Here is a 24,516-nt window from a genome sequence, read left to right as displayed (position 1 = left end):
TATATATACTTAAAATATACTAAGAATATACTATATATACTATATTTTTTTACTATATTTTTATTTTAACCGGTTTAACCGGTCCGGTTCCGGTTAAAAAAAATTTGGAACCGGACCGGTTAACTAATATCCGGTTAACCGGTTATACCGGTTCCGGTTTAACCGCTCCGGTTACCGGTTAAAACCGGTTACACGGAACCAGTTGACACGTTTAATCTACACAAAAAGGCACAACTGATGCATTAGTAAGGAAAGCAGCGGGGCTCCACAAGGAGCATACACAGCATCTGGAATGGTAGATTATACATTTCAGCATGGGGCTGCAATTTGTTTCTAAATATTTGGTCACGGGAAACTATTCCATACATCCATCAAGAATAATCTGACTGAGACTCGTCATAGAAATCACTAGGACATGGTGACATGACCTCTTGCTCCAAAAATTGTAGAACCTGTTGCATCGACGGTCTATCATCTGGATTTGCATCAGTGCATCTTGCAGCTATTTCTAGAATTGCTTCTACTGTCTCTGCGTCTGCGTCTCTGCACCTCTTATCTAGAATGTCTTCCAGTCTTTTCTCCTTCAGCAACGTATTCATCTGTCCATTGTCACACTATCAATTTCCAAACCAATGTCTCCTATGAAGTTAGAAAATTCGATTAGTTTCAAGGGAAGCATGCATACCCAGCCAACCACATTTAGGCCTTGGTTCACAAAGGATGGATCAGTTGGCCTTTTTCCCGTCACAAGCTCTAAAAGGAGAACTCCAAAGCTATACACATCAGATTTCTCTGTAGCTCTTCCACTTTGCAAGTACTCTGGATATATTACAAACAAGAATCATTGGTCAGACATTTCGCTAGAAGATGAGTTAGAAATTTCAAATTATAAAAGTTAAGCAAATGAAACCTAATTTTAACAACAAACTCTCTAAAATAGAAGAACAGGTTAGAGGCATTTTGTCTAAGCGAAAAAAAAAGAAAAAACCTATTCTTACAATTTAAAGCCAACATATAGATTATTATTGAAATAAGTGAATATGCATACCTGGTGCTAAATAACCAAAAGTACCAGCAACCACAGTTGTAACATGAGCTTCCTCGTCCACCAAAAGCTTGGCAAGGCCAAAGTCTGAAACACGAGGCTCAAGATTCTCATCAAGGAGTATGTTGCTTGATTTAATATCTCGATGAACTATTTTAGGACAGCAGTCATGGTGTAGGTACGCCACCCCTCTTGCAGAACCAAGAGCTACTTTCAAACGTGCATTCCAATTCAACAAGCGATCATCCACACGTTCTGCCAAAATGCATGCAATGAATAGCAGATTGTTTAAATGAAAGCAATAGTGTTTTCAGTTTCTTTTTGTGTTTGACTCTTTTGTCAAAAGGCAGAACATGAGTGGTGACTTACAGAAAAGACAAATATCTTCGAAAAGTACTGAGCAACTAACAAGCATAAAATCTGAATCACTAATAACAGAGTTAATTCGTTCGATGGTCACCCAAGTTTAGGAAATTTCCTACAGAAATCACTTTTGTTTCATTTAGGACAATAAGGTCATGCATGTATCAACATGCATGCAATGAATAGCAGATTGTTTAAATGAAAGCAATAGTGTTTTCAGTTTCTTTTTGTGTTGACTCTTTTGTCAAAAGGCAGAACATGAGTGGTGTCTTACAGAAAAGACAAATATCTTCGAAAAGTACTGAGCAACTAACAAGCATAAAATCTGAATCACTAATAACAGAGTTAATTCGTTCGATGGTCACCCAAGTTTAGGAAATTTCCTACAGAAATCACTTTTGTTTCATTTAGGACAATAAGGTCATGCATGTATCAACAGTCTCCTTTCCCAAGCACCTCAACAGTCTCCTTCTCTCCTAAAAAGGTCATGCATGTCACTAAAGCCTCATTTTTTTTTTAATAGACATATTTAACTCATCAAATTCAATGAACCATATTCATATTTTATACCCAATTCAATATGTCCTGGGTAAAAAGCGGCAAAAGAATCAAACCATACTTTCTATTAAGCCACTTTTTCAAATCTAATTTTTTTTTAAAAAAATCCCGATTCAAATATATTATCTTTCAATTTAAATTAAAATTCAAGTAATTTAATTTTTCTATTCAAATTCAAGTTTTTTAAATAGCATATTTTTTTCCACATTAAACAATATATTCTTTCCACATTAAAACAGAATTACACAGATAAGATAAAGATTACGTTCGTATAGGTTTAACTTTTAGAAAATCTAATAAAATCATATATTTTAATAAATAAAGTTAGTGCAGATTTTTTCTCTTTACTTTTAATTATTTATTTTTATGTATGTAGTGTAAGAATTTTGGCATCTCCATTCCATACCATCGAGATCTTTTTATTTCTCAGAATTTTCATTACTATAATACTTATTTTAAAATATAATATTATTATTCTTATTTTTATTTTGAAATATTATATTATTAGTCTTATATGAAATATAATATATTCTTAATTTATTTCATGTTATGAAATAGATATTCCAACTTATCATGTTAATATCTAGCAATATATAAACCAAAGCTCTAAAGTAACTCAAATTCAAATTTTTTATATTTTAATATTAATTTTTAAAACTTATCTATAGATTTCAAGAATTCATCTTTTAATTCTAATTCATTTAGATTACATCCTAGTTTGTTCCTTTCCTGTTTTTAAACTGGTTCATATTTGATTGGATATAAAATATGAATTTGATGAGTTAAATGAGTTTGTTTTTTAAAAAAATATGGGACTCTAATGACGTGGCATGTCAACTAGGAGAGAAGGAACTTTGAGTTGTTTAGGTACTTTTGAAGGAAAGTAGTGATACTTGAGTGACTTTTATTGTCCTAAATGAAACAAAAGTGGCTTTTGTAAGAAATTCCCTAAACTTGGGTTACCATTCAGGGAATTAACTCCTAATAACAAAGAAGAAATCCAATTCATATATTGCAATGGCCAACAAGCTCAATGCAAGCGACATACCATGCAGGAAATTGTCCAAGCTTCCCATGACCAAATAATCATAGATGAGAAGCCTTGCAGTAGGAAGCCTGCAGTAACCTCGTAGGTTGACCAGATTAATGTGTTTGATGCTACCCAAGATTTCCAACTCCCTCTCAAAGACTTGATCAGATCCTTCACGACTCCCGTCTATTCTTTTAACAGCAAATGTTCCACAATCATTCATTACCATCCGATACACAGTACCAAACCCTCCTGCCCCAACAACATCTTCCTCATCAAGGGATTCAATCTTCTCTATTAGCTCACATGAAGGATAAGGAAGATCGCCATGGAAAGTGATGAGCTTGGCACCTGCAACCTTGACAAATTAAGACAAAAACTGGGAGAATTATAAAGAAATGGCAGTTGTACTATTCACCCTCTTACTTGGCTCATTGTGGACTTGCTTCTTGACTTCTGTGTATTTTTTCACCGCTCTTTCCTTCTTAGATAACAGCCAAACCCAGAGGAAAATAAAGAGCACAATGAGTACAAAACCCAATGTAGATATTGCACCAATAACGGCTGCTCTAATATAGTGAGAGGATCGCTTGGTAGGGACTGCAGAAACCACATTAATTTTGTAACAAATCAGACTTTCTACAGAGAAGAAAAGGAGAAGACAGTAGAATCTACTCAGTGCAGGATAGGGTAAACTCCTAAAATGAAATAGAGATGAAGCAGCAAATAACAACCTGCAGCCTCATCACTTTCAGCATGAGGTAATACTACAGGGAATCCCATTGATGTTCTGCAAGGCTTGGAGACTTGTTGGCCACAGAGATCTAAATTGCCAATAAACCTAAGCATAAGCATTATCATCATCAGAATAGTCTGCTATAAGGTAACCACTAATAGCAAAACTAAACAATGAAAATTTGCCAACAGTAAAGAAGAAAAGTAAATGGAAGGCCAGTTCACGAGACTCCAATTAAACAAGTTGTTTTCTGACAAGTTAGCCTAAGAGAATCAACCCTTCACAACTGTTTGATGGTACCTCATACTATGTTATTCCTTGCAATACATTCAATAGGTGAAGTGAGATGCTTGTGATGCCCCCGTGACAATTGAAAGTACTTTACAAGCTTAACTAATTTGAGATTTTGAGAGCGTCAAGCTTAAAATTTCTTTTCAATATGACAAGGGGAGAATATTTTTTGCATTGTCTGAAGTAAAACTGATCTTGACACAGAAATAGATTCCTAGTTCCCAACTATGTGGCAGCCTTCCAAATAAACAAGTCATCACCAAAAAGTCGACCTTTTCATATGCAACGCATACTGCATGATTTGATGCCACAAAGTATAGCTTCTAACTCAAGCATCCTTGATCATCAACATTGCAATTGAAGCACCATCAATTTGTTAGTATATTTTCCATCTCAAGTATCACATGGTTTAATATTTCTAGGTTCAAGATTGAAGGACTATATCCATTGATAGATTCAGCTCGGTTAATTGTCAGAAATCTCAAGTTTACATGTGATTTTAATCCACTGATCTTTTGACAGGTATTCTGCTTAATTTTATTTACTAAAATCATCATAACACTGCCACAAACCTAGCCTATGCAGCAGCAATCAACAGATACCTGGTGAGCAACAAACATCTGATTTATCTTGTATTTTATTTCAAAAAAATGTGATTGTAGTGCAAATAGATTGTGAAATTTTTTCTTCACTTCTATACATATAATATGAAGAATTATTCTTGATATATTTTGTATTTTATGAGTTTTGAAACATCTGTCTAAATTTATTTACAGCCTATAAGAAAATATTCGAACACACACGATATCAATTCCAAAGGAAGGAGGACTTACGACTTGTTTCTGAAAGTGCTCAGAACTCCAACATCTGGAATCTCACCCGAGAAGAAATTGGTTGACAAGTTGCTGAATTCGTTTGCGTTTTTAACACATTAGCGTGAATGCATTAACTTTCTGAGTTAATAAATTATGATGATAGGAAATTGGACTTACAGAAGACGAAGGTGTCTGAGACTTCCAAGAGAAGAAGGTATAGCACCTCTAAGTGAATTGCTTGATAAGTCTCTAAGAAAGATTAAAAGGTACCAATCATTAAAAAAACCTACTTAATAAATAATCAGATAGTGAATTAAAGAATATATATATATATATATATATATATCTCACAATATGATCAGCATTGAAAGATTTCCAATATCTGATGGTATGCCTCCTTGAAGATAGTTTGCCCTGAGATATCTGTATGCATAAATAATGCCTAGCTTGTGACAGGTTCATAAAAAACATGAGGAATCTCCAAGAGAACATGTTATCACTCAGTTATAAGAAAATCCAACTTACATAGCTCTGAGATCAGGGCAATTTCCAATCGCATTAGGAATCACGCCATGTAGACTGTTTTCGTGAAGTGCCCTGGTTTTAGGAAAGAACACATTTTTGTTTTACTAGGAATTAGCAAGAGCACACACACAAAGAAACAATGCCCTAATATACTTTGTTGTTGTTGCTATAGGACTTACAATCTCTGTAATCTTGTGAGTTTACCAACGCTGGGAGATATAATTCCTCCAAGTTGCATATAAGGTAAGTTGCTGAGAATTTTAAAAAACAAAATGCAGAAAATGAATCCAAGCAAGCAGAGCTAAACAAGTGAATAAAGCACTGATAATGGAAATAAAAAGTAGAGTGAACAAACATAGATTGAACTCTTTGGTCATTGGGATAGCAAGAAATGCCAGTCCACCCACAAGGTGACTCATCTGAATCATTCCAGTTGCTCAAAACATTTTTGGTGTCATTCAAAACAGTTCTCATTTCCAACAATGCAAAACCTGAAAAGAAAACAGAGAACAAGAATCAAAGTTATGACCTTTTTAGCTAAAGAACAAACATACAATGCAGAAAAACCTAGATAATACCCACAAAGAAATAAACTTACCATCTGGGGTTAGAGAAAGAGAGGTTTTAATGAAAATGGTCGTAGTAAATAAACCAAGAAAGATCAAAATCCACAGACCCATTTCGATTTCTTGATGAAAAATGCAGATTTGAGCTTGTTTTTTCACTTTGGAGAGTATAGTCCTTAAGTTCAGGATTAAGTGTCTAGTGCCAGTATTAGTCAAGTTTACCAATCAAGACAGATCTTGAAAAGAGTAAAGTTATAATGAATTGATATGATTACAGTTCTTAGAAATGGAAAATCCATAATAATGAAATCTCAAGCACGAAGTGACAAAAAAAGGAGGGATTTGTGTATTTTGAAAAAGAGCAGACTTTACTTTGAAAGTAGTCTAGAAAGTTGTGTAATAAAAAAAAGAGAGAGAAGAGCCGTTGTTCAGACAACAGTGGAAGAGTTCAAAAAGGAGTAATAGTTGGACTACGCGCTCGTGTGTTGAAATTTTATGTACTTGCTACTTGGTAGAAGTGAATGAATTGAGTGATATGTAAGAAATGTGTACGTGTATGCTACGATCAAGAATGTGCAAGTGGGGAGATGTTCTTGTTGGAAAAATGACAATCTTTGCACTGCCCAAAGTCTGAGCAAAATTTGAACATTTGATGACCTGTGTTTCGGGTGTATGTACGCACTCAAGTTTGCGAGCCCAATGTTCAAATGCGTAAACCAACTCCTTTATAGTGGGACCTTCATGTTAAAATATCATCACAAGAATTTTTTTTTTTTTACAATTTAGCACACAAAATTACATTTGTGTAACTTTTTTTTAAATTACAAATCTATGACCCAATAAATTATGACCGTAGCTTGTATATACAACATTATACAATAATGTACAACTGTATACAATAATATACAATTTTATACACCTACTGTATATAATGTATAAACCTTATATAAAAATGTATAATAAGGTCTAAGAGTTGTTTATACACACTTCTACAGTGTTATGCAGTGTTATACAGTATTTATACGACGTTAAAAGTGTAACATAATGTATGTGTTTTATACACACTTTACCCTTAAAAAACACCAACATTAGAAAGAGATTTGGAAGGAAAAATAGCATCTTGGAGTTTGATATGGGGGAAGGGGGGTGGCTATCTCAGGTAATTATGTTTTTTTTTTTTTAAATGGAATGAAGGCAACAAAATGTAAAAAAAAAAAAAACTATGGCCATTTCGGGTAATTACTTTACCCAAAATGCCATAGAGTGTTATTTTTCCAACAAAAAAAAATAGGAAATATGAAAAATCGTAAAGAAAAAATACTACTCCCTCTGTCCCAAAAAGATTGTCTTCCTTTCCTTTTTAGCCTGTCTCAAAAAATTATTCTTTTTCTATATTTAGAAACAATTTAACTTTATGAGATGATTTACAGTCACACAAATATCAAAGGCTTGTTTTGGTCCACATATTTCAAAAGTTTTTCTTTATTTTTTAAATTTTGTGTCACGTTAAAAGAGGACAATCTTTTTGAGACGGATAGAATAAATAATTTTATGTGCGTAAATCTATGATTAAATTTGGATACATTCAAAAATTCAAAAATAAACAAGTCCAGAGCAAGATTAAATCCAAAACATTGATTTAGATTAAGGCCCAGCTTCAGTTGCGTTAGCCAATCCAAGTGGGCTTAAGATGATGAGCATGTTTCACCAGCCTAAAGTCTAAAAGGCTATGCCACATATCAAAATACATGGCATCAAGTCAAACAAAGTAGTCAAAGGATTATTTCATGAGTCAAGTAATGTTACATGTAGTTAAATTGAATGTCAATTTAAACCTTGCAACTATTCAAATGACGTCAATCAAATGGAAGCTTATAATTGATGATGCGATAAGTGAGAATGGTTTTTAATTCAAATGGACCAATCAAATTGAAGTAAACGAGTTTGTATTTATCATAATCTTTAATTCTACCACTATACATAGTAGAGCTTTCACAAAACCAGAGGTGCACGCACAAAAGTACATCAAACAAGTAGCAAGTTGGGAACTTCTAAAAGCGATCTTTGTTCGTGATATCTTCCATTTGAGATAGTCTCAAATTTTGGTGCGTAACGATTATCAAATTGTTTGTGACGCACAACAAAATTCAAAATTAAACTCTCAAGCCCTTGAACTGACGTTTGGAGGAGAAGATTTAAAGGATTACATCTCCTTTAAATTTGAGATATTCTAGTAGATTGTAGTCCTCTTCAGTTGTGAAATCAAATACTAAGTATTAATACATTTGTACTCTATTTCTCATCTTAATGGAGTATCTCTTTAGATTTTCGGTGTTATAAAACATAATTAAGTGATTTTGATGGAAAAAAATAATAGTTATGTGAATTTTGTGTTAGAAAATACAGTTAAGTGACTTTAATGAAAAAAAGTGATAGTTATGTGACGTTTGTATTAAAAAATATAATTAAATGACTTTGATGAAAAAATATGATAATTAAGTGACCATTCATGAAATTTACCCCTATTTTGACTTGAAAGCGAAAACATTATGTTTCGAAACAATTCGAAAATAACTATACATAGTAGTAGCTAGTAGGCATACTAGCATCTTCTTTTCTTGTGCAAGCACGTGTTTGGTTCGTTTTATGTGTTTAAAACAAAACATAACTTTCTCTTTTGTCAAGAATATATGCGCGGTAGATACCATAGGAGGGCTGGGATCCTTTGGTTAAGGCAACCGCATTGGGAGAATAATCCCCCACACCTAGGAAAAAAATTATTCATGTTATTTCTACGCCAAAACAATTCTGTCAATGGTCAAAACTCGGAAGGAGCATAAATTTGTTCATCCAACGAAGTCTTGGACTACCTCCCTGACTTAGATCACTAGTAATTGAGCTATGACAGCTCCACTCTTTAGTACCATAAACAATATTATAGCACCATATTTTTTTCCAGAGCAATACTCTTTTCGTTTAAGTAATGTGACATTTTTTTCTTTTTGGTCAGTTTAAAAAGAATAATATTTTCTATATTTAGTTACAACAATTTGTGTGACATTTTTTCTTTTTGGTCAGTCTAAGGAGAATAATATTTTTTATATTTAGTTACAATTTAACTTTAAATTTCCTATTTTACCTTTAGTGAAATAATTTATAGCTATAAAAATTTCTATGACTTATTTTAGATCACACGTATCAAAAATCTTCATTTTTCCAACTTCGTGCCTAATCAAACACCTCACATAAATTGTGACCGAGGGAATACATCTTTATGGGTGCATCGCTCCAAGACTCCGATCAATTATCACTTCACAACTCCGATCGATCAATTGAAAGAGAGAAAAAATGAGTAAAAGATAAGTTGAACGTGTATAGTTACATTCCAATGCTTTTGTTTTAATTAAAAATAAAAATAAAGAAATGACAACCAGTTAATTAACTACATGTCAATCCGAATTAAACTAGTTGAAGTCGGTACATAAATGTCGTAGAGGATACGATCAATATAAGCTAAAACTATTTTCTCCCATTGGATCAACTTATTGTAACCTTTTTCTTTTAGTTCAAATTTGTGACCAGTTATGCCCATAGGTTGAGTTTAAATCAAATGGCAGTACTTTCTTAAGATCAGCGAATTTGATCGAGTTGAGAAATGTGGTGATTTTATTTAAAAGAATAACAGGGGAAAAAATTAAGAAAAAAGTGAAGAAACAATATACGCGCATTTTCCCACGAATTTCGGCAGGTGATGGTGAATGCATGGAAATGTAAACCATCAATTTAATTTGTTCCTCTCATTGAATATTAAGAAGAGCATCGGTTGGTTACCTTTTCTCCTCTAGTTGTCCCTTGTTTTTCTTCCTTTTCCTTTATTTCTACAAACACATTTTCAGTTATTCACGACATTTTCATGGAAGAAGCAAGATCTTGATTGCAGATAGACAAAACTTTTGCTAGAGAGGGGAAATGGCTGAAGAGATTATCAATGCAAGTCATTCTTCCCCTGAAGAAACACACGTTGCTCCAAATCTTCCTACTTCAGCAAGAAAAAAAGGAGGATGGACCGCCATTGCATACATTCTTGGTAAACACAAAAAACATCAAATGATCCCATAATTTATTCACACACAATATCGTACGTACGTACGTATGTAACCAAAAATGATAAAATATGTAACAACCGTGCTGATATCTTTGTATGTGTGATTTTTTTTCTGAAGGGAATGAATCGTTTGAGAAATTGGCGTCCATAAGTTTGATATCGAACATGACAACTTATTTGCGGACCAAATACAATATGGGGGGAGTATTTCTGGTGAATGTGGTGAGTATATGGTCCGGCTGCTCCAACATTACGCCTCTAGCCGGTGCATTCTTGGCTGATGCTCACCTGGGCAGGTTCCTCACTCTCCTCTTTGGTTCCATTGCTTCTTTCCTGGTACACTAATTCTTCCTCTCTACTTCCCTTTTTTTAATTTTTTTTTTATTGATTTATCTGAATTTGCATGCCTTTTTTTTTTTTTTTTTTGCACAAATTCTAGCTTTGTGTTTGTTTATGACATTTTGAAAAAAAAAACATTAACTTTTGCTTGAAATTTTGATTTCAAATCCCAAATTACCTAAAAGCTAGAATATCCAAATACTATGTGATTTCAATTTTTTTAAAATTTAAAACTTGACCCATAATTTTAAATTTTGCAAAAAGAAAAGAGTCATATTTTTGCAAAAGTAATTACCCGAGCCTACTTCACCCAAGAACCAATTCTTTCTCCAAACGGCCACACTTGCTCAAACCGGCCAAGTTGTGGCTGTCCCCATTCGCTGGCGAGAGTTATCTCGGGTAGCGCCAACATTTGCAACAAAACTCTTTGACTATTAGGGGTGTACATGGACCGGGTTGGTTCAAATTTTTTAAAGACCAAATCAAGCCAATTGCATCAGGTTTTTAAATTTATAAACCAAACCAAACCAACAAAAGTCGGGTTTTCAACCTCAGATTTTCTCGGTTTTTTCGGGTTTCTCGGGTTTTTTCCTGTAAAGTCTTCATACTAAACATATAACTTGTACTTCAAATATTTTTTTAGTCCTAGTAAGATACGACTATCTAATTAAGATATTTTTTAAGAAAATAATACAAAATGTGAGATGAGAGATGACATTATACCCATATTCAACAAAAAAAAGTAATGAAATTGCATAAAATAAAATGATCATATTTTAAAAGTACTAAGTCATGTTATAATAAGTACGTTTAAATTATAAGACATATAGAAAATGATCATAATATAAGGGGTAGTTTAGTGCATGGTATAGGTTGGGATATCCCAGCACTAATTTTTTGTACCGTATTTGGTAGGAGGTATAAATTTATTCTGGGATAAATTTATACCTCATACCAAACACGGTACAAAATGAAGCCTTATCCTAAGGGTGGAATATCCCGCCTTATCCTACTTATCCTGTGATTATTTTATCCCATCTCCCAGATGTGATAAAATAATCCGAAGTGGGATAAATTAGTCCTGGGATTATAATCCCGGGATAGTTTTGACTACCTACCAAACGACCACTAAAAGTACTAAGTCATGCTAAAATAAGTATGGCTAATAAGTATTAATTACATGACTAAATATTAAAGAAAAAATAAAATTAAGTTATGTATTTTCACTTTCTAAACCAATATAAAACTAAAGAATAGATATACAATATTATTGTCATTCCTCATGTTAAAATTGAATTTCTTTTGTTAACATTAGTATTGATTTGATTTTTGTTGAGTTTTATTTGAGTTACTACTATCTAGCTATGGGCTATAAAACTTATTGGACCATTCAAAATTCTAATTTCAAGTGAAATAATATGTTAAAATACAAAAACTTATGAAAAAGTTTAAGAAATATTTATAAATTACATTATAAATAAATATTTTTATGTATAAAATATTTTTGAAATTTACAAAAATGTAATGTCGGGTTGGTTTGATTCGGTTTGCCTTTTTTTAGTTAAAACCAAAACCAAACCAATAGTGGTCGGGTTTTTCTTTTTAAAACTAAACCAAGTCAAACCAAACCACTAGTCAATTTTTTTTCTTGGTTTGGTTCAGATTATCGGTTTGGTTCAGATTATCGGTTTGGTGTGGTTTGTCGGTTTCCTTTGTACACCCCTATTGACTGTATTTGGAGAAGTTTTGATAATTTTTCACAAATTGTGAGATTTTCACTAAATTTTAAAATTCAAATTGCATGTCAAAATACAATTTCAACTTGAAATCAACAACTACCCAAATTAATGATTTTAAGTTCATTCCATACGCCCACTAAATAGCGCTTGGAAGCCCCCAACTCATGTATTTTTGGCAGGGGATGGGAATGGTGACATTAACTGCTGGAGTCGATGAACTCAGGCCACCTGGTTGCCAAGGCCTTGCTTGTCCCCAGCCACAAAAATGGCAGCTTGCATACCTTTTTGCAGGTCTTGGATTTATGGCGATAGGTTCAGGAGGTATCCGAGCCTGCAACATCGCCTTTGGTGCTGATCAATTCGATACTAATACCGAAAAAGGAAGGTCTCAACTCAAAAGTTTCTTTAATTGGTGGTATTTCTCATTCACTATAGCCCTCATCATAGCCCTCACAGTTGTTATCTACATCCAGACAAATATCAGCTGGTTTATAGGCTTCGTAATACCAACTTGCTGTTTAGCCCTTTCCATTATGATTTTCTTGATTGGTCGCAACACTTACATTCGTTCGAAGCCACAAGGATGTGTTTTTATCGACATGGCAAAGGTTATAAATGCAGCTTGCAGAAAGAGACACGTTATCGTTTCACCAACAGCAAATTCCCTTTATGATCATGCCACCAAGGACTCAGAAAACGAGCTATCGATGCTTAGGCACACAGACAGATTTAAATTCCTTGATAAGGCCGCTGTTATTGTTGATCCCAACAGTGAATTGAATGCTGAAGGAGTTGCTAAAGATAGCTGGAGACTATGTAATGTCGAACAGGTGGAAAGGCTAAAATGTGTAGTGGGAATTTTACCCGTTTGGGTGGCTGGAATCACTTGTTTCATCACCATGGAACAGATGAATACATTCGGGGTTCTTCAAGTAATTCAATCCAACACAAAAGTTGGGAATTTCATGATTCCTCCAGGGTGGATGGGACTAGCATCCATGATCTCTCTGGCTATCTGGATCTTCATCTACGAGTGTGTATACATTCCTAATGCAAGGAAAATCTCTAAGAAGGAAGCCAGATTGTCTTTGCAAATGAGAATCAAAATAGGCATTTTCATGTCAATTCTTTGCTTAGCAGTAGCTGCATTAGTTGAAACAAGACGCCGAGACTTGGCCCTGAAAGAACGCACATTTATCTCTCCACTTGGCGTTGGATTCTTTTTGCCTCAGTTCATTCTATCAGGGTTGACAGAAGCATTCGCCGCGGTATCTGTCATGGAATTCTTGAATAACCAAGTACCAGAGACCATGAGAAGTGTGGCTGGGGCAATTTTTTTCTTGAGCCTAAGCATTGCCAGCTACCTCAACACACTCATTGTCAATACAGTTCAGATGTTAACCAGCCTACATGGCGGAAAGCTGTGGTTGGGAGGTCATGACCTTAATGAAAACAAGCTAGAACGTTTTTACATTCTTATTGCTAGCTTGGGAGTACTGAACTTCATATACTTTCATTTCTTCGCCAGTCGTTACATTCAAAGCTATGAAGAGTCAAAGAGGAGAAAGACTGTGTTGGAGACTCGCGCTGAAGCTGGTTTCGTCGACCTGCCAGAAAAGAAACCATGAAAACGGGAGCAACTTAAATGAGGTTTCGTAATCCAAACGGAGTAATTGAATTAAAGACATGAGTACGTTAATGCCTTATATAAGTTTGGTGAGCATGCTACTTTATTGACAGTAATATTAATGTCCATCATTCATCAATGCTTAAATGTTGAGTAAAGGTTGTAGGACTATATGGGGCCGGATAATGTATGAGGAATTAATCCATTTTCATCTCTTATCAACAACACATTTTGCGTCTCAATTTCAAGTAAATTGAGATTGGCAATATGAATTTTGACTGCCCATATTGATTTATTTAAGCTCGTCTCAATTAGACCTGTCAACCGGTTCCAACCGGAACCGGACCGGGAACCGGTTAGGAAACCGGCCGGTTCCGGTTCCAAAACCGGAACCGCCTAACCGGTTCCGGTTAACCGGTTTTAAAGTCCAAACCGGAACCGGTCCGGTTTGGATTGGTTAAAATATTTTTGTTTTTATTTTTTGTATTATATATATATATTATAGTATTTATTTGTATATTGTAGGTATATTTACATATGTTATACAACTTTATAATTAAAGTTTAAATATTTACTGACTAACAGCCTAACAGCAAGTCAGCAATACTGAATAGTGTTTTTCGTACACATATATATGTATAACTTACATACTATACTCTATATATATACTATATATAGGTATAGCTTAATATCTATATATAGGTATAACTTAATATATATATATTATATATACATATCTACTATATATACAATATATACTTAATATATATACTATATATATTTATATAATATATATAAGTATATATATTATATATGTGTATAACTTAATATATATAGTATATATACTATATATATGTACTATATACTATATATACTTACTTATATACTATATACACTTACTTATTTATATACTATATATACTATATATACTTATATACTATATATACTTATATATGTGTATAACTTAATATATATAGTATATATACTTACTTATATATATGTACTATATACTATATATACTTACTTATATACTATATATACTTATATTCCTAACTTAATAAAAGTAAAAATATGAACACAAGTAAATAGAAGAAAGCTCAATGAGCCATATATTTTATTCATTCTTGGATAACATTTATTTGCAAGTTGTATTTTTTTTAACTTGCAAATAATACATGAGTTATACAAAAATAGTAGAATAATAAAATCACCAATTTTGAACCATTTCGTTAATTTCCCCCACATCATATTCGGTCATGGAAATATCTTCAAAGTCTTCCATTTGGTCCGGTCCACTAGCTATCAAATCTTCAATTTCTTCCTCTTCGCCTTGCTCCGCTTCTGAGTTTTGGTTGCGTCGCTCCGATCTAATCCAATCTCGAATGCACACTAGTACTTGCAAGCTAAAGCCGGATAATGAATGTCTATGGTCTCCAATTTGTTGTCTTCCCTGGCTAAATGCGCTCTCCGAAGCCACGGTTGATACTTGAACCGTAAGGATATCTCGAGCCATTCTTGAAAGTACCGGATAACTTGCCTTGTACTTCTTCCACCATGCTAAGACGTCCAAGTCATCCTTGATATCCACATTTGGCTGCATCAAATAAAAGTTAAATTCATCAAAGTTTGCAGTAGAAGAAGAAGTTGGCTGTGAATGTAAACTTTTAAACCCGACAAGCCCTTTTTGCTACTCTGAGAAGTAGTAGGGCGTGGAGCAACGGGTGTAGCACGTTCTTCCAAACTAGAATAATGAGTAAAAACTTTTCTAAACTCATCATCAATAGCGAGATCGGCTTCAGCTAAAGATGGTTGAACTCCCTCTTCAATTTCTAAAAATGTATAAATTTGACTAACCAAATTTTTAGTATAAGACACTTTTAAACAAGGATTTAAAAGGGAACCCAATATAAATAAAGTTGGGATGGGAAAAAAATACTTCTTAAATTGAGAAAAGGACCAAAATCATCCATAATGTTTGGGTTTGGATCAAAATCATACATATTCTTTCACATGGTGCACTAATAGTACATTATGTTTGCATAAGTGGTGCACTTTTAGTCACAATCCCAAATAAATTTAACGGAAAAGAACAAAAATGCCCCTGAACTTTTAGAAAAGGTATAAAAATACCCTTTATTCATCTATTTTGCTAAAACTACCCCTCAATTCAACTTTTTGAGAATTTATTCCCCTTGACTAACGGACAACACTAATTTTTTTAAAAAAAAAAAATAAATAAATTGCACATGACATTTTATTACTGAAAATTTGATTTATTCTTTTAAAAAGAAATTTGAAACCTTGGAATTTTTTTAAATTTAGAAAACTTTTTTTTTAACGAGTAAAACCTTGACTAACGGACAACACTAATTTTTTTTCTTTTCAAAATGTGAAAAATTGGATTTTTATAAAAATCTGAAAAAATTAAATTTTTTATGGAAAAACTGTGTTTAAAAAAAAAACCATAAAACTATCTTTTTTTAAATCTAGAAGAAAATTATGGAGTATTAGTTTTGCACATTTTACTTAAAAAAACAATCAGTTTTTCAGATTTAAAAATTGAATTTTCTAAAAAAGAAATGGGGTTTCCACCCGTTAATTTTTTTTTCCAAACTTAAAAAAATTCCACATGTTTTAATGAAAATCCAATTCTGTTTTTTTTTTTTATATATATATATATATATAAAAGGCTTACTACATTTGTTTTTTTAAAGAAATGGATGTTGAAAAATTATTTTTCCTTATTCTACAAATAACGATTTTTCAGATTTCTTTTTAAAAGAATAAATCAATTTTTCAGTAATAAAATGTCATGTGCAATTTAATTTATTTTTTTAAAAAAAAAATTAGTGTTGTCCGTTAGTCAAGGGGAATAAATTCTCAAAAAGTTGAATTGAGGGGTAGTTTTAGCAAAATAGATGAATAAAGGGTATTTTTATACCTTTTCTAAAAGTTCAGGGGCATTTTTGTTCTTTTCCGTTAAATTTATTTGGGATTGTGACTAAAAGTGCACCACTTATGCAAACATAATGTACTATTAGTGCACCATGTGAAAGAATATGTATGATTTTGATCCAAACCCAAACATTATGGATGATTTTGGTCCTTTTCTCTCTTAAATTTGATTATCATTTCAAAAATAGCCACTTAATAATCGAGTTTATATTTATACTCTTGTAAAACTCTAGCTATTTCCCCTAAGTAGGCTAAAATTTCGGTTACCGTGGGATAGAATTGTCTAGAAAAAGCAAGAGTTGCATTATAAAAAATTTCTAAGAGTTCAATACATTCTTTAACATCTTCGCAATGCCTAAAAGTTAACCAATCCTCACTATCAATATTATACTTGTTGTGAACTTGTTATATGGGAATCCTATACTCATATGCTTGTTGTAGCATAATGTAAGTGTAGTTCCACCTATTCTCAATTTCTACTTGAATTTTCCTAGGTCTAAGGTTATTTTCCACACAAGCATTCTTAAAATCTCTAATTCTTCCCCTATTAGCATTACAAAAAAGAAACGCAACAGCATTTCTAACTTTTTGAACAGAATCATCAAAATGCATAAGACCATCTTTAACAATTAAATTTAAAATGTGACAACTACATCTTACATGAAAAATATTTCTTAGAGGAGGGTTTATTTCTCTTTTTAATAGACCAATTACCTTTGTATTATTAGAAGCATTATCTAAAGCAATACAAAGTGTTTTTCTATAAATGTTAAAAAATCTCATTATAGTAGACATTGAATCGGCTAAAAAATTTCCATCGTGACGACCTTTTCCTTCGTCGTATAAAAAAGCTATAATTCTTTTTTGCATAACCCAGTTGTCATCAATCCAATGACATGTAATAGCAAAAAAATCTAAATGGTTAATACTAAGACCCAAATCAGCGGTAAGACAAACATTACAATTTAAAGAATTAAATACATGGCGCAAATAAAATCTATATTTTTTAAACAAATCTATAACATCGGCTCTACAAGTACTTCTAGGAATACCCTCAAATAACGGGTTATAACAACGTTGAATGTAAGTAACAAACCCCAAACCCGAGGGAAAGGAAAATGGTAAACAATCATAAGCTACCATTTAAGCTATTTCTACGCGTTCTTTTTTCTTGTCATACTTAAAATTTCTACCGGTTCGTGGGTCTATCGTCATTTGAATCCCCCCCACATTTGAACCCGTTTGTTCTCCCCAAATATCCATATGTTTGGTTCTCATATGAGCATTTAGTGTACCCGTTCCACCATCCTTACCAGTTCCTTGCTTAAAACTAAATATTTGTCCACATAGGGTACATGTAACTGATTGGTTTTCCCTATCCTTAGTCATAAATTTTCAAACTTTAGCTGTTGGCTTACGAGTTCTAGGCGGTTTGTCTTGTGTATGTGATTGTGCAGGACCTGTATCTCCTATGGGATTTTCGGGGGGTTGCGTTTCATCATCATCATCATCTAAGTCTTCATTAAAAGTGTCGGTAAAATGTTGTTGCATTGCCTCATGACCTAAAAGTGGATTATTTCCACCAACATCAATACCTAAATTAGGTGTTTCTTCCACAAATGTTTCCTCATTAAGCGCACTCCTAACAGTACGACTACTACTACCGGCACCACGTCTTAATCTCTTTGACATTATTAAATAGAAATAATTTAAATCACAATCAAATAAATCACAAGAAAATAAATTACAACAAATTAAATTGCGTAAATTAAATTTCGAAAAATAAATTGCTAGAATTAAATTGCGAAAATTAAAGATAGAGTTGGAACGAAGGTACCAAATTGCCGGATTAATTTCCAACAAAGCGAAGGCGGCTAGAATTGCAAATCCACCAAAGCTACTTCGGATTGTTGCAAAATCACCAACTCCACCAACAATATTATAATTGCAAAATTAATAATTGAAAGTTGAAACTATAATAAGACTTTGTGACTAATTATTGCAAAGTAACTATAATTGAGAGATTGAGATTTGAGAGAAAGATGAAGAAGAGTGAATTGAAATGAAAATGAAGAAGGGTTTATATAGGGGTGGGGGAGGGGTTAAAGTGTTAAAAAAAAAAATTTGGGGGCCAAAAATTAAGAAAATGACCGTTTGGCAACGACAATTTTTGCAAATGGACCGTTGCCAACGGTCCATTACCGAGGCCCAACGGCTCTTTCTTTTTTTTTTTTTTTTTTTTTTTTTTTTTTTAATTTTAACCGGTTTAACCGGTTCGGTTCCGGTTAAAATTTTTTTGGAACCGGACCGGTAAACTAATATCCGGTTCCTGTTCCGGTTTAACCGGTCCGGTTACCGGTTAAAACCGGTTACAATGAACCGGTTGACACCTTTAGTCTCAATGTAATACTATTAAAAAAAAAAAAAAAAAAAAATCATCCTCTAAGTTCTCCCCATTTGTCATTGATCTCTTACGGTAACCTAACATATATAGGACCTAATCTAAAGTAATCGCTCGCGTAAGATTCCTCTCATTGCTGCACACACTTCTGATTCGAAGGAAAAGAGGATAATTACAGTAGGTTGACAGTTAATATAAAGTTTAGGCCGTTAGTTTTTAAATTGTCACTTGACATGATGATATCTTTTCCCTATTTGGACTAACAATAAAATGCTTGTTTAATGAGCATAACGGTCATTCAAGAATGAGATACATGAAATTTTATTGAGTTTCAAAGAAACGAAATATTTCTTTTTTTATTATTAGGAATTTTTACTTGGTGTAGCTTCTTTTAAGAGGTAATTATTGATAATAACTATCTTTTAATTTATTTATACTTTGTAACTACAGTGATTTTGTAAATACCATTCATAGCTACACCAAAATACATAAAGTTGGAGTGACTGAAGTGGTTATTGAGCGAGGCTCTCACCCAGCCCGCCCATGTTCGAATGGTACAAAGTATAAATAAATTAAAAGGTAGTTATTATCAATAATTACCTCTTAAAAGAAGCTACACCAAGTAAAAATTCCTATGAATGGTAATTTACAAAATCACTGTAGTTATTATTCATATATCTGTAAGTTTGCCTTATTATTCTGTGAGTATAAACATGTATTCTTCTATCTGAAGAGTGCACTGGATGTGGCTATAATAAATTTTCTCTTATTCGTAGTAAGAACTATTGTAGGGGATATGTTTTCATACAGTGTAACAATTTATTAATTTTCTTGGTATAAAGAGATTAATTCAGATAAGTTCGTTTTGCCGGAATATTATCTTTACAATCTGAAAATATATTTCTTTTCACTTTGAAATTTGGAAGATGACAATTTTAATGTCTCAAAATATTTGGATATTTAGCCACTTTTCAGCTCGGGTAATTGAGAAATAGCCATTGTCATGGAATTTTTTTCAAATTCCGCAAACAAAATTCCATGACAATGTCTTGAAATTTCACCTATGAAATTTGTAACTCCACGACAATAAATATTTTCAATTATAGGACTAAAAGTGGCTAGGCCGCACTGCTACTACAAAATATTTCATTCTTTACTTTCCGGGTCTTTGGGCCTTGATCTGAAAAATTCTCATTGAGAATCTCCAATTATTTTGCGTTGTGCTTTTGACTTGGAACTTTCAAAGAGTGTTCTTATATTTCATCATCATATACTAATAACTAGTGAATTTATCCGTGCTTCGCGCGGTCATAATAGACACACTACTAAAAAGTTTCTATTTCTCCACTGAAAAATATTCAGCGGTTATTTCTCATTGAATGTCAGTGGAAAAAACCTAAATAATATTGTTTTCACACGGAAAAATTAGGAAGCTTCCTAGAGTTTCAGTGGAAATCTGTTTCCCACTATGTGTTTTCCTAGTGAACTGGTTTGGTGGGAATGAGGTGGAAAAATCAAATTTTATAGCACAAATTTCTCACTGAGTGCCGGTGCTAAAAAACTCTATTTTTAGTAGTGACACCAATTAATTATTAAATATAATATAGATAGAAAGGTATTTACAATATATATATATATATATATATATATATATATATATATATATATATATATATATGTATATAGACACACACACACATAAATGGTAGCCTGATACGCTAGGCTCTGTTATGCGCGAGGCCCGGCGAAGGGACGGACCACAATAACATAAATAAAAAATATAAAATACTTTCAATAATATGGTGGGAAATTTCATACTTCACGCAATATGACATGTTAGAAGATATCCATAAAAGTGTACAGATGGTCCAACTTTTATAAATGGACTATATTTGTAATATGAATTTACACTTTCTAATGCTCAAGAAGGGTGATAGTCTTGATTGATGTGATTATACCTAATTGCACTAAAGTCTTACAATACATCTATTTGTAGGACTACAATATGGAATATTTGATAATGCCATGAACATGACTAATAATTATTCAGGTGTTATAATGATTAAATTTATGGGAGTAATGAAAATAAAGACCATTATATTTTTACCTTAAATAATATCAATGAATGGATAAGTAGTAATTGATGATTTTTCTTGCACAATAAAAAAATAGAGAAGTACGAGAAATTGAAAAAGAAAAAAAAAGATATAAAAATATCAATTATCTTCTTGATTGCTTAAAATGTTGAAGTTTGAAGAAACTTGATGTCCCTTTTTATATGACTAACAATGTCTTTATTTAATATATTTTTAATATATGTGTCTAAGTCAGAGTTTTTAAATTATTTTGAGAGCTTTTCCTTACATAAAAAAAAATGTAAAATAGAAAAATACAACAATAAAAAAATTACACCCACTTGGTCGTTTCTATACAATTATCCAGGCGTACAATTGATTTCATAGAAAAAAAATGTTTGGTTAGTAGTACTTCTAACAAAGTCATAAGTTCCTATTTTCAACCAAAAGAAATTACATACTTTACGACAATAAGAAATTCATATAAAAATCAACTAAAGAGAAATCATAGAGAGAACATACGAAAAAAAATAAAAATTAATACAACATACACATCACTCTTACGACCTTCATAAGAAGTAGAAGAGAAAAATACATAGTCAATGCATAATTTTCCAAGTTCTCTTGTCGACATTCATTCCTAGAAGCCGATCACCATTCAAGAACTTTTTTACTATAGTAAATATTACAACATTACTACTTTAAATATGGAATGAAATGAAAATTTTTGGTAGGGTCTCACAAAACAAAATATATGAATTTACAATATTAGATGCTCAAAAAGGGTGACATTCTTGACTAATGTGATCATTTCATTTTGAAACAACGTCTTACAATTTCTCTATTTATAGGACTACAATATGGAATATCAAATAATGCCATGAACATGGTTATTAGTAATTTTGGAGTTATAGTAATAAAATGTTGTGGGAGTAATGGAAATAAAGACCATTAAGTCATGGCTTTTAGTAATTTAGGAGTTATGGTAATAAGAAGTTGTGGGAGTCATAAAATAAAAACCATTAAGTTTTTGCATAAAAGCATATAAATTTATGATGGAGTAGTAATTGATATATTTATTCCTGTACAATAAAAAAAAATAGGAGAAATTGTCAAAAAAAAAAAAAAAGAGAAAAAAGATAAATACGATCCTTGGCCAAAGAGAGGTGTCACATCACTCTTCTTTTGCCTAGCTTTATATTATATACAGATAGATCAGTAGATTTCTATCTTGCTCTCAGTAAGTCATTACTGATCAAAATAAGCTGTTACCAATGAAAGAAAAGGATCTGGAGTTCAAATGCTAGTGTAATTGAGTCCTTATATTCAGATCCATTTAGAACAACATTTGATAACATGTTATTAGAACGGAAAGGCTTGTTATAGTTTTGTGTTAACTAAGCTTAATAGGCTATATATGTTTCTATAACGGTGACTAAAAATTTGACAACAACAGAGGGCAATATATCCTTGTAGAGTCCCAAACAGACTCGTTAGGTCTTGTGCAATAGAAAGTATAATAGGCTTGCCTAGTACGGTTTACTTCTCCTGTGTGGTTTGCGAGTTATTACACAGTGAGCAGGTTATCAGTACGCACTCAAAGGATAGCGGCTGCGAGTTTCTCAGGAATTTCCAAAAAAAAATAGAAGGAATAATTTCATTTGACTATCATAGTGGCCTTCCTTCATTTCTGGTCATTATATCACCAAAGCTTCTAATTATCAAGCAGTTCTTAAATATTCAACGTTCATTACACACGGATTTCTTATTCCCATTTCATTATCAACAATAGGCCAACTTTAATTAGTCAGGAGAAATTTCAAAGCTGTGTAATTCACGGCTCATCATTTCAGGAAATACGTACTCAATTTGTTAAAGTTGCTATCGATCAAGTAACTGGCCAATCGCCTGACTAATATTTCTCTCCAAACAGAAAAATGTCACCAGGTACATGATCAATGTATTGTTTTTACTATTTGACACTAGTTCTAGCTCGAACAAAGACAGCGTAACTATTATTTACAAATATTCTTGGCTATAGCCAAGCTGAGAACGATATGTTCAGCCTCCATTGGCGACTAATAACGCTAATTTTTGACAGGATGTGCAGAGAGATATCACTAATTTATTCAAATACCCATTATAATTAGTACTATTAAATATTTTCTTACAGGATGTTTTCAAACTTTATACGACAAATAAAAGTTTCATATGGACGGAATATAGTTAAACTTTATCACAAATCTAGCAGCTTTCTGATAGTAATGGACCCACCTGTCGATCAATCACAAAACAAATGATATTAATTATTTTTGTCCATGAAAGAAAATTGTATATTACGATACCAATCAGCCAAATGGTTTATAAATTTAAAAAAAAAAAAAAAGGCTAAAGAGGGTGGGTGTTCACACACCAAACAGAAAACAAAACCATGCATAAGATTTGCTATTCTCCATAGACCCTATTTTAAAGATCAAACGCCGTTAATGTGCCAAACACTTTTTTTTTTTGGGCTTCAATGTGCTAGTTCTCCATCTCATGTCAAAAAAAGACAAAAGCGCAAAGCTAGCCCATCCGGATATCGTATACATAATACATGGCAGATATATATATCTGCAAGACAACATTAAGCAATTGGGGCACACTCTTCTATATGTTACTAACTAATCGGATATGGTGAGGCAATAACTGATGATAAGACCATTTATTGAGTTGATATATGCCCAACAATTTATTACTCCCTCCATCTCAATCCCAATTTATGTAACTGTATACATGGCAAGATATAGCTCGACATATGGCAGGATGGTAATAGAGCACGTGGCAATTGAAGGTGGGACGTTTCTAGTCGTTTCATTTAATTAGAATGAGAAGCCTGGATACATTCCGAGCAAGCCCACCGAGGCAATTGTACCGGGTCATTAATTGAAGAATAACGTTGTGTGACCGGTCTAGATTCGAAGCAAGCATTACGATTAAGAATTAAAGCAACATTTATTACCTATTATTATTCATTATTAGAATTTAATCACAGCCTAAAAGCTTATGTATTTGTACTATAAAAGGAGTCTAACAGCCCTTGAAAGCATCATCGAATAACACTTACTAATATGAATTACTTACACTCATTTACGGAGTTCAGCCTTAACAATTTGTTTACGTAGTCATTCCTTTTTTCCACTGGAATACTATGCAAGGCCAGAGCTCATTGGGATTTCCATCAGAGAATTCATTCTAAGGATCAAAGAAGCTCAAGCTTAAGTATTTCATTACTGCTTCTTTATTTCATATTGATTTTATTTAATTGATTTCTATAATTGCCATAGGCTATTTTTTCACTATTCAT

General features: G+C 32.6%; 2 protein-coding genes across 3 annotated transcripts; one reads left to right on the top strand and one right to left on the bottom strand.

Annotated features, from left to right (window-relative positions):
- Positions 1-210: 210 nt before the first annotated feature.
- LOC132632696 (LRR receptor-like serine/threonine-protein kinase FEI 2) lies at positions 211-6,583 on the bottom strand. Its single transcript, XM_060348737.1, has 13 exons — positions 5,962-6,583; positions 5,719-5,854; positions 5,543-5,614; positions 5,364-5,435; positions 5,190-5,261; positions 5,016-5,087; positions 4,857-4,928; positions 3,731-3,837; positions 3,423-3,596; positions 3,015-3,347; positions 1,049-1,300; positions 686-819; positions 211-599 (listed from the first exon to the last, which is right to left on the bottom strand). The coding sequence occupies exons 1-13, from the start codon at positions 6,041-6,043 to the stop codon at positions 372-374; spliced, it is 1,806 nt and encodes a 601-aa protein (XP_060204720.1). The 5' UTR covers positions 6,044-6,583; the 3' UTR covers positions 211-371.
- A 2,879-nt stretch (positions 6,584-9,462) lies between these two features.
- On the top strand, positions 9,463-14,039 carry LOC132632694 (protein NRT1/ PTR FAMILY 2.8). Of its 2 annotated transcripts, none has more exons than XM_060348735.1 (4): positions 9,463-9,751; positions 9,870-10,016; positions 10,153-10,370; positions 12,292-14,039. In XM_060348735.1, exons 2-4 carry the CDS (start codon positions 9,899-9,901, stop codon positions 13,738-13,740), a joined length of 1,785 nt encoding a protein of 594 aa, XP_060204718.1. In that variant the 5' UTR covers positions 9,463-9,751; positions 9,870-9,898; the 3' UTR covers positions 13,741-14,039. The 2 variants fall into 2 exon arrangements, with proteins under 2 accessions (XP_060204718.1, XP_060204719.1); XM_060348736.1 differs by having other exon boundaries at positions 9,826-10,016.
- Positions 14,040-24,516: the final 10,477 nt, after the last annotated feature.

Source organism: Lycium barbarum, chromosome 3 (genome assembly GCF_019175385.1).
Source record: "Lycium barbarum isolate Lr01 chromosome 3, ASM1917538v2, whole genome shotgun sequence".
NCBI classification, from domain to species: domain Eukaryota; kingdom Viridiplantae; phylum Streptophyta; class Magnoliopsida; order Solanales; family Solanaceae; genus Lycium; species Lycium barbarum.
The sequence above is the reverse complement of the archived record's forward strand: the minus strand, read 5'-3'. Positions and strand labels throughout refer to the sequence as shown.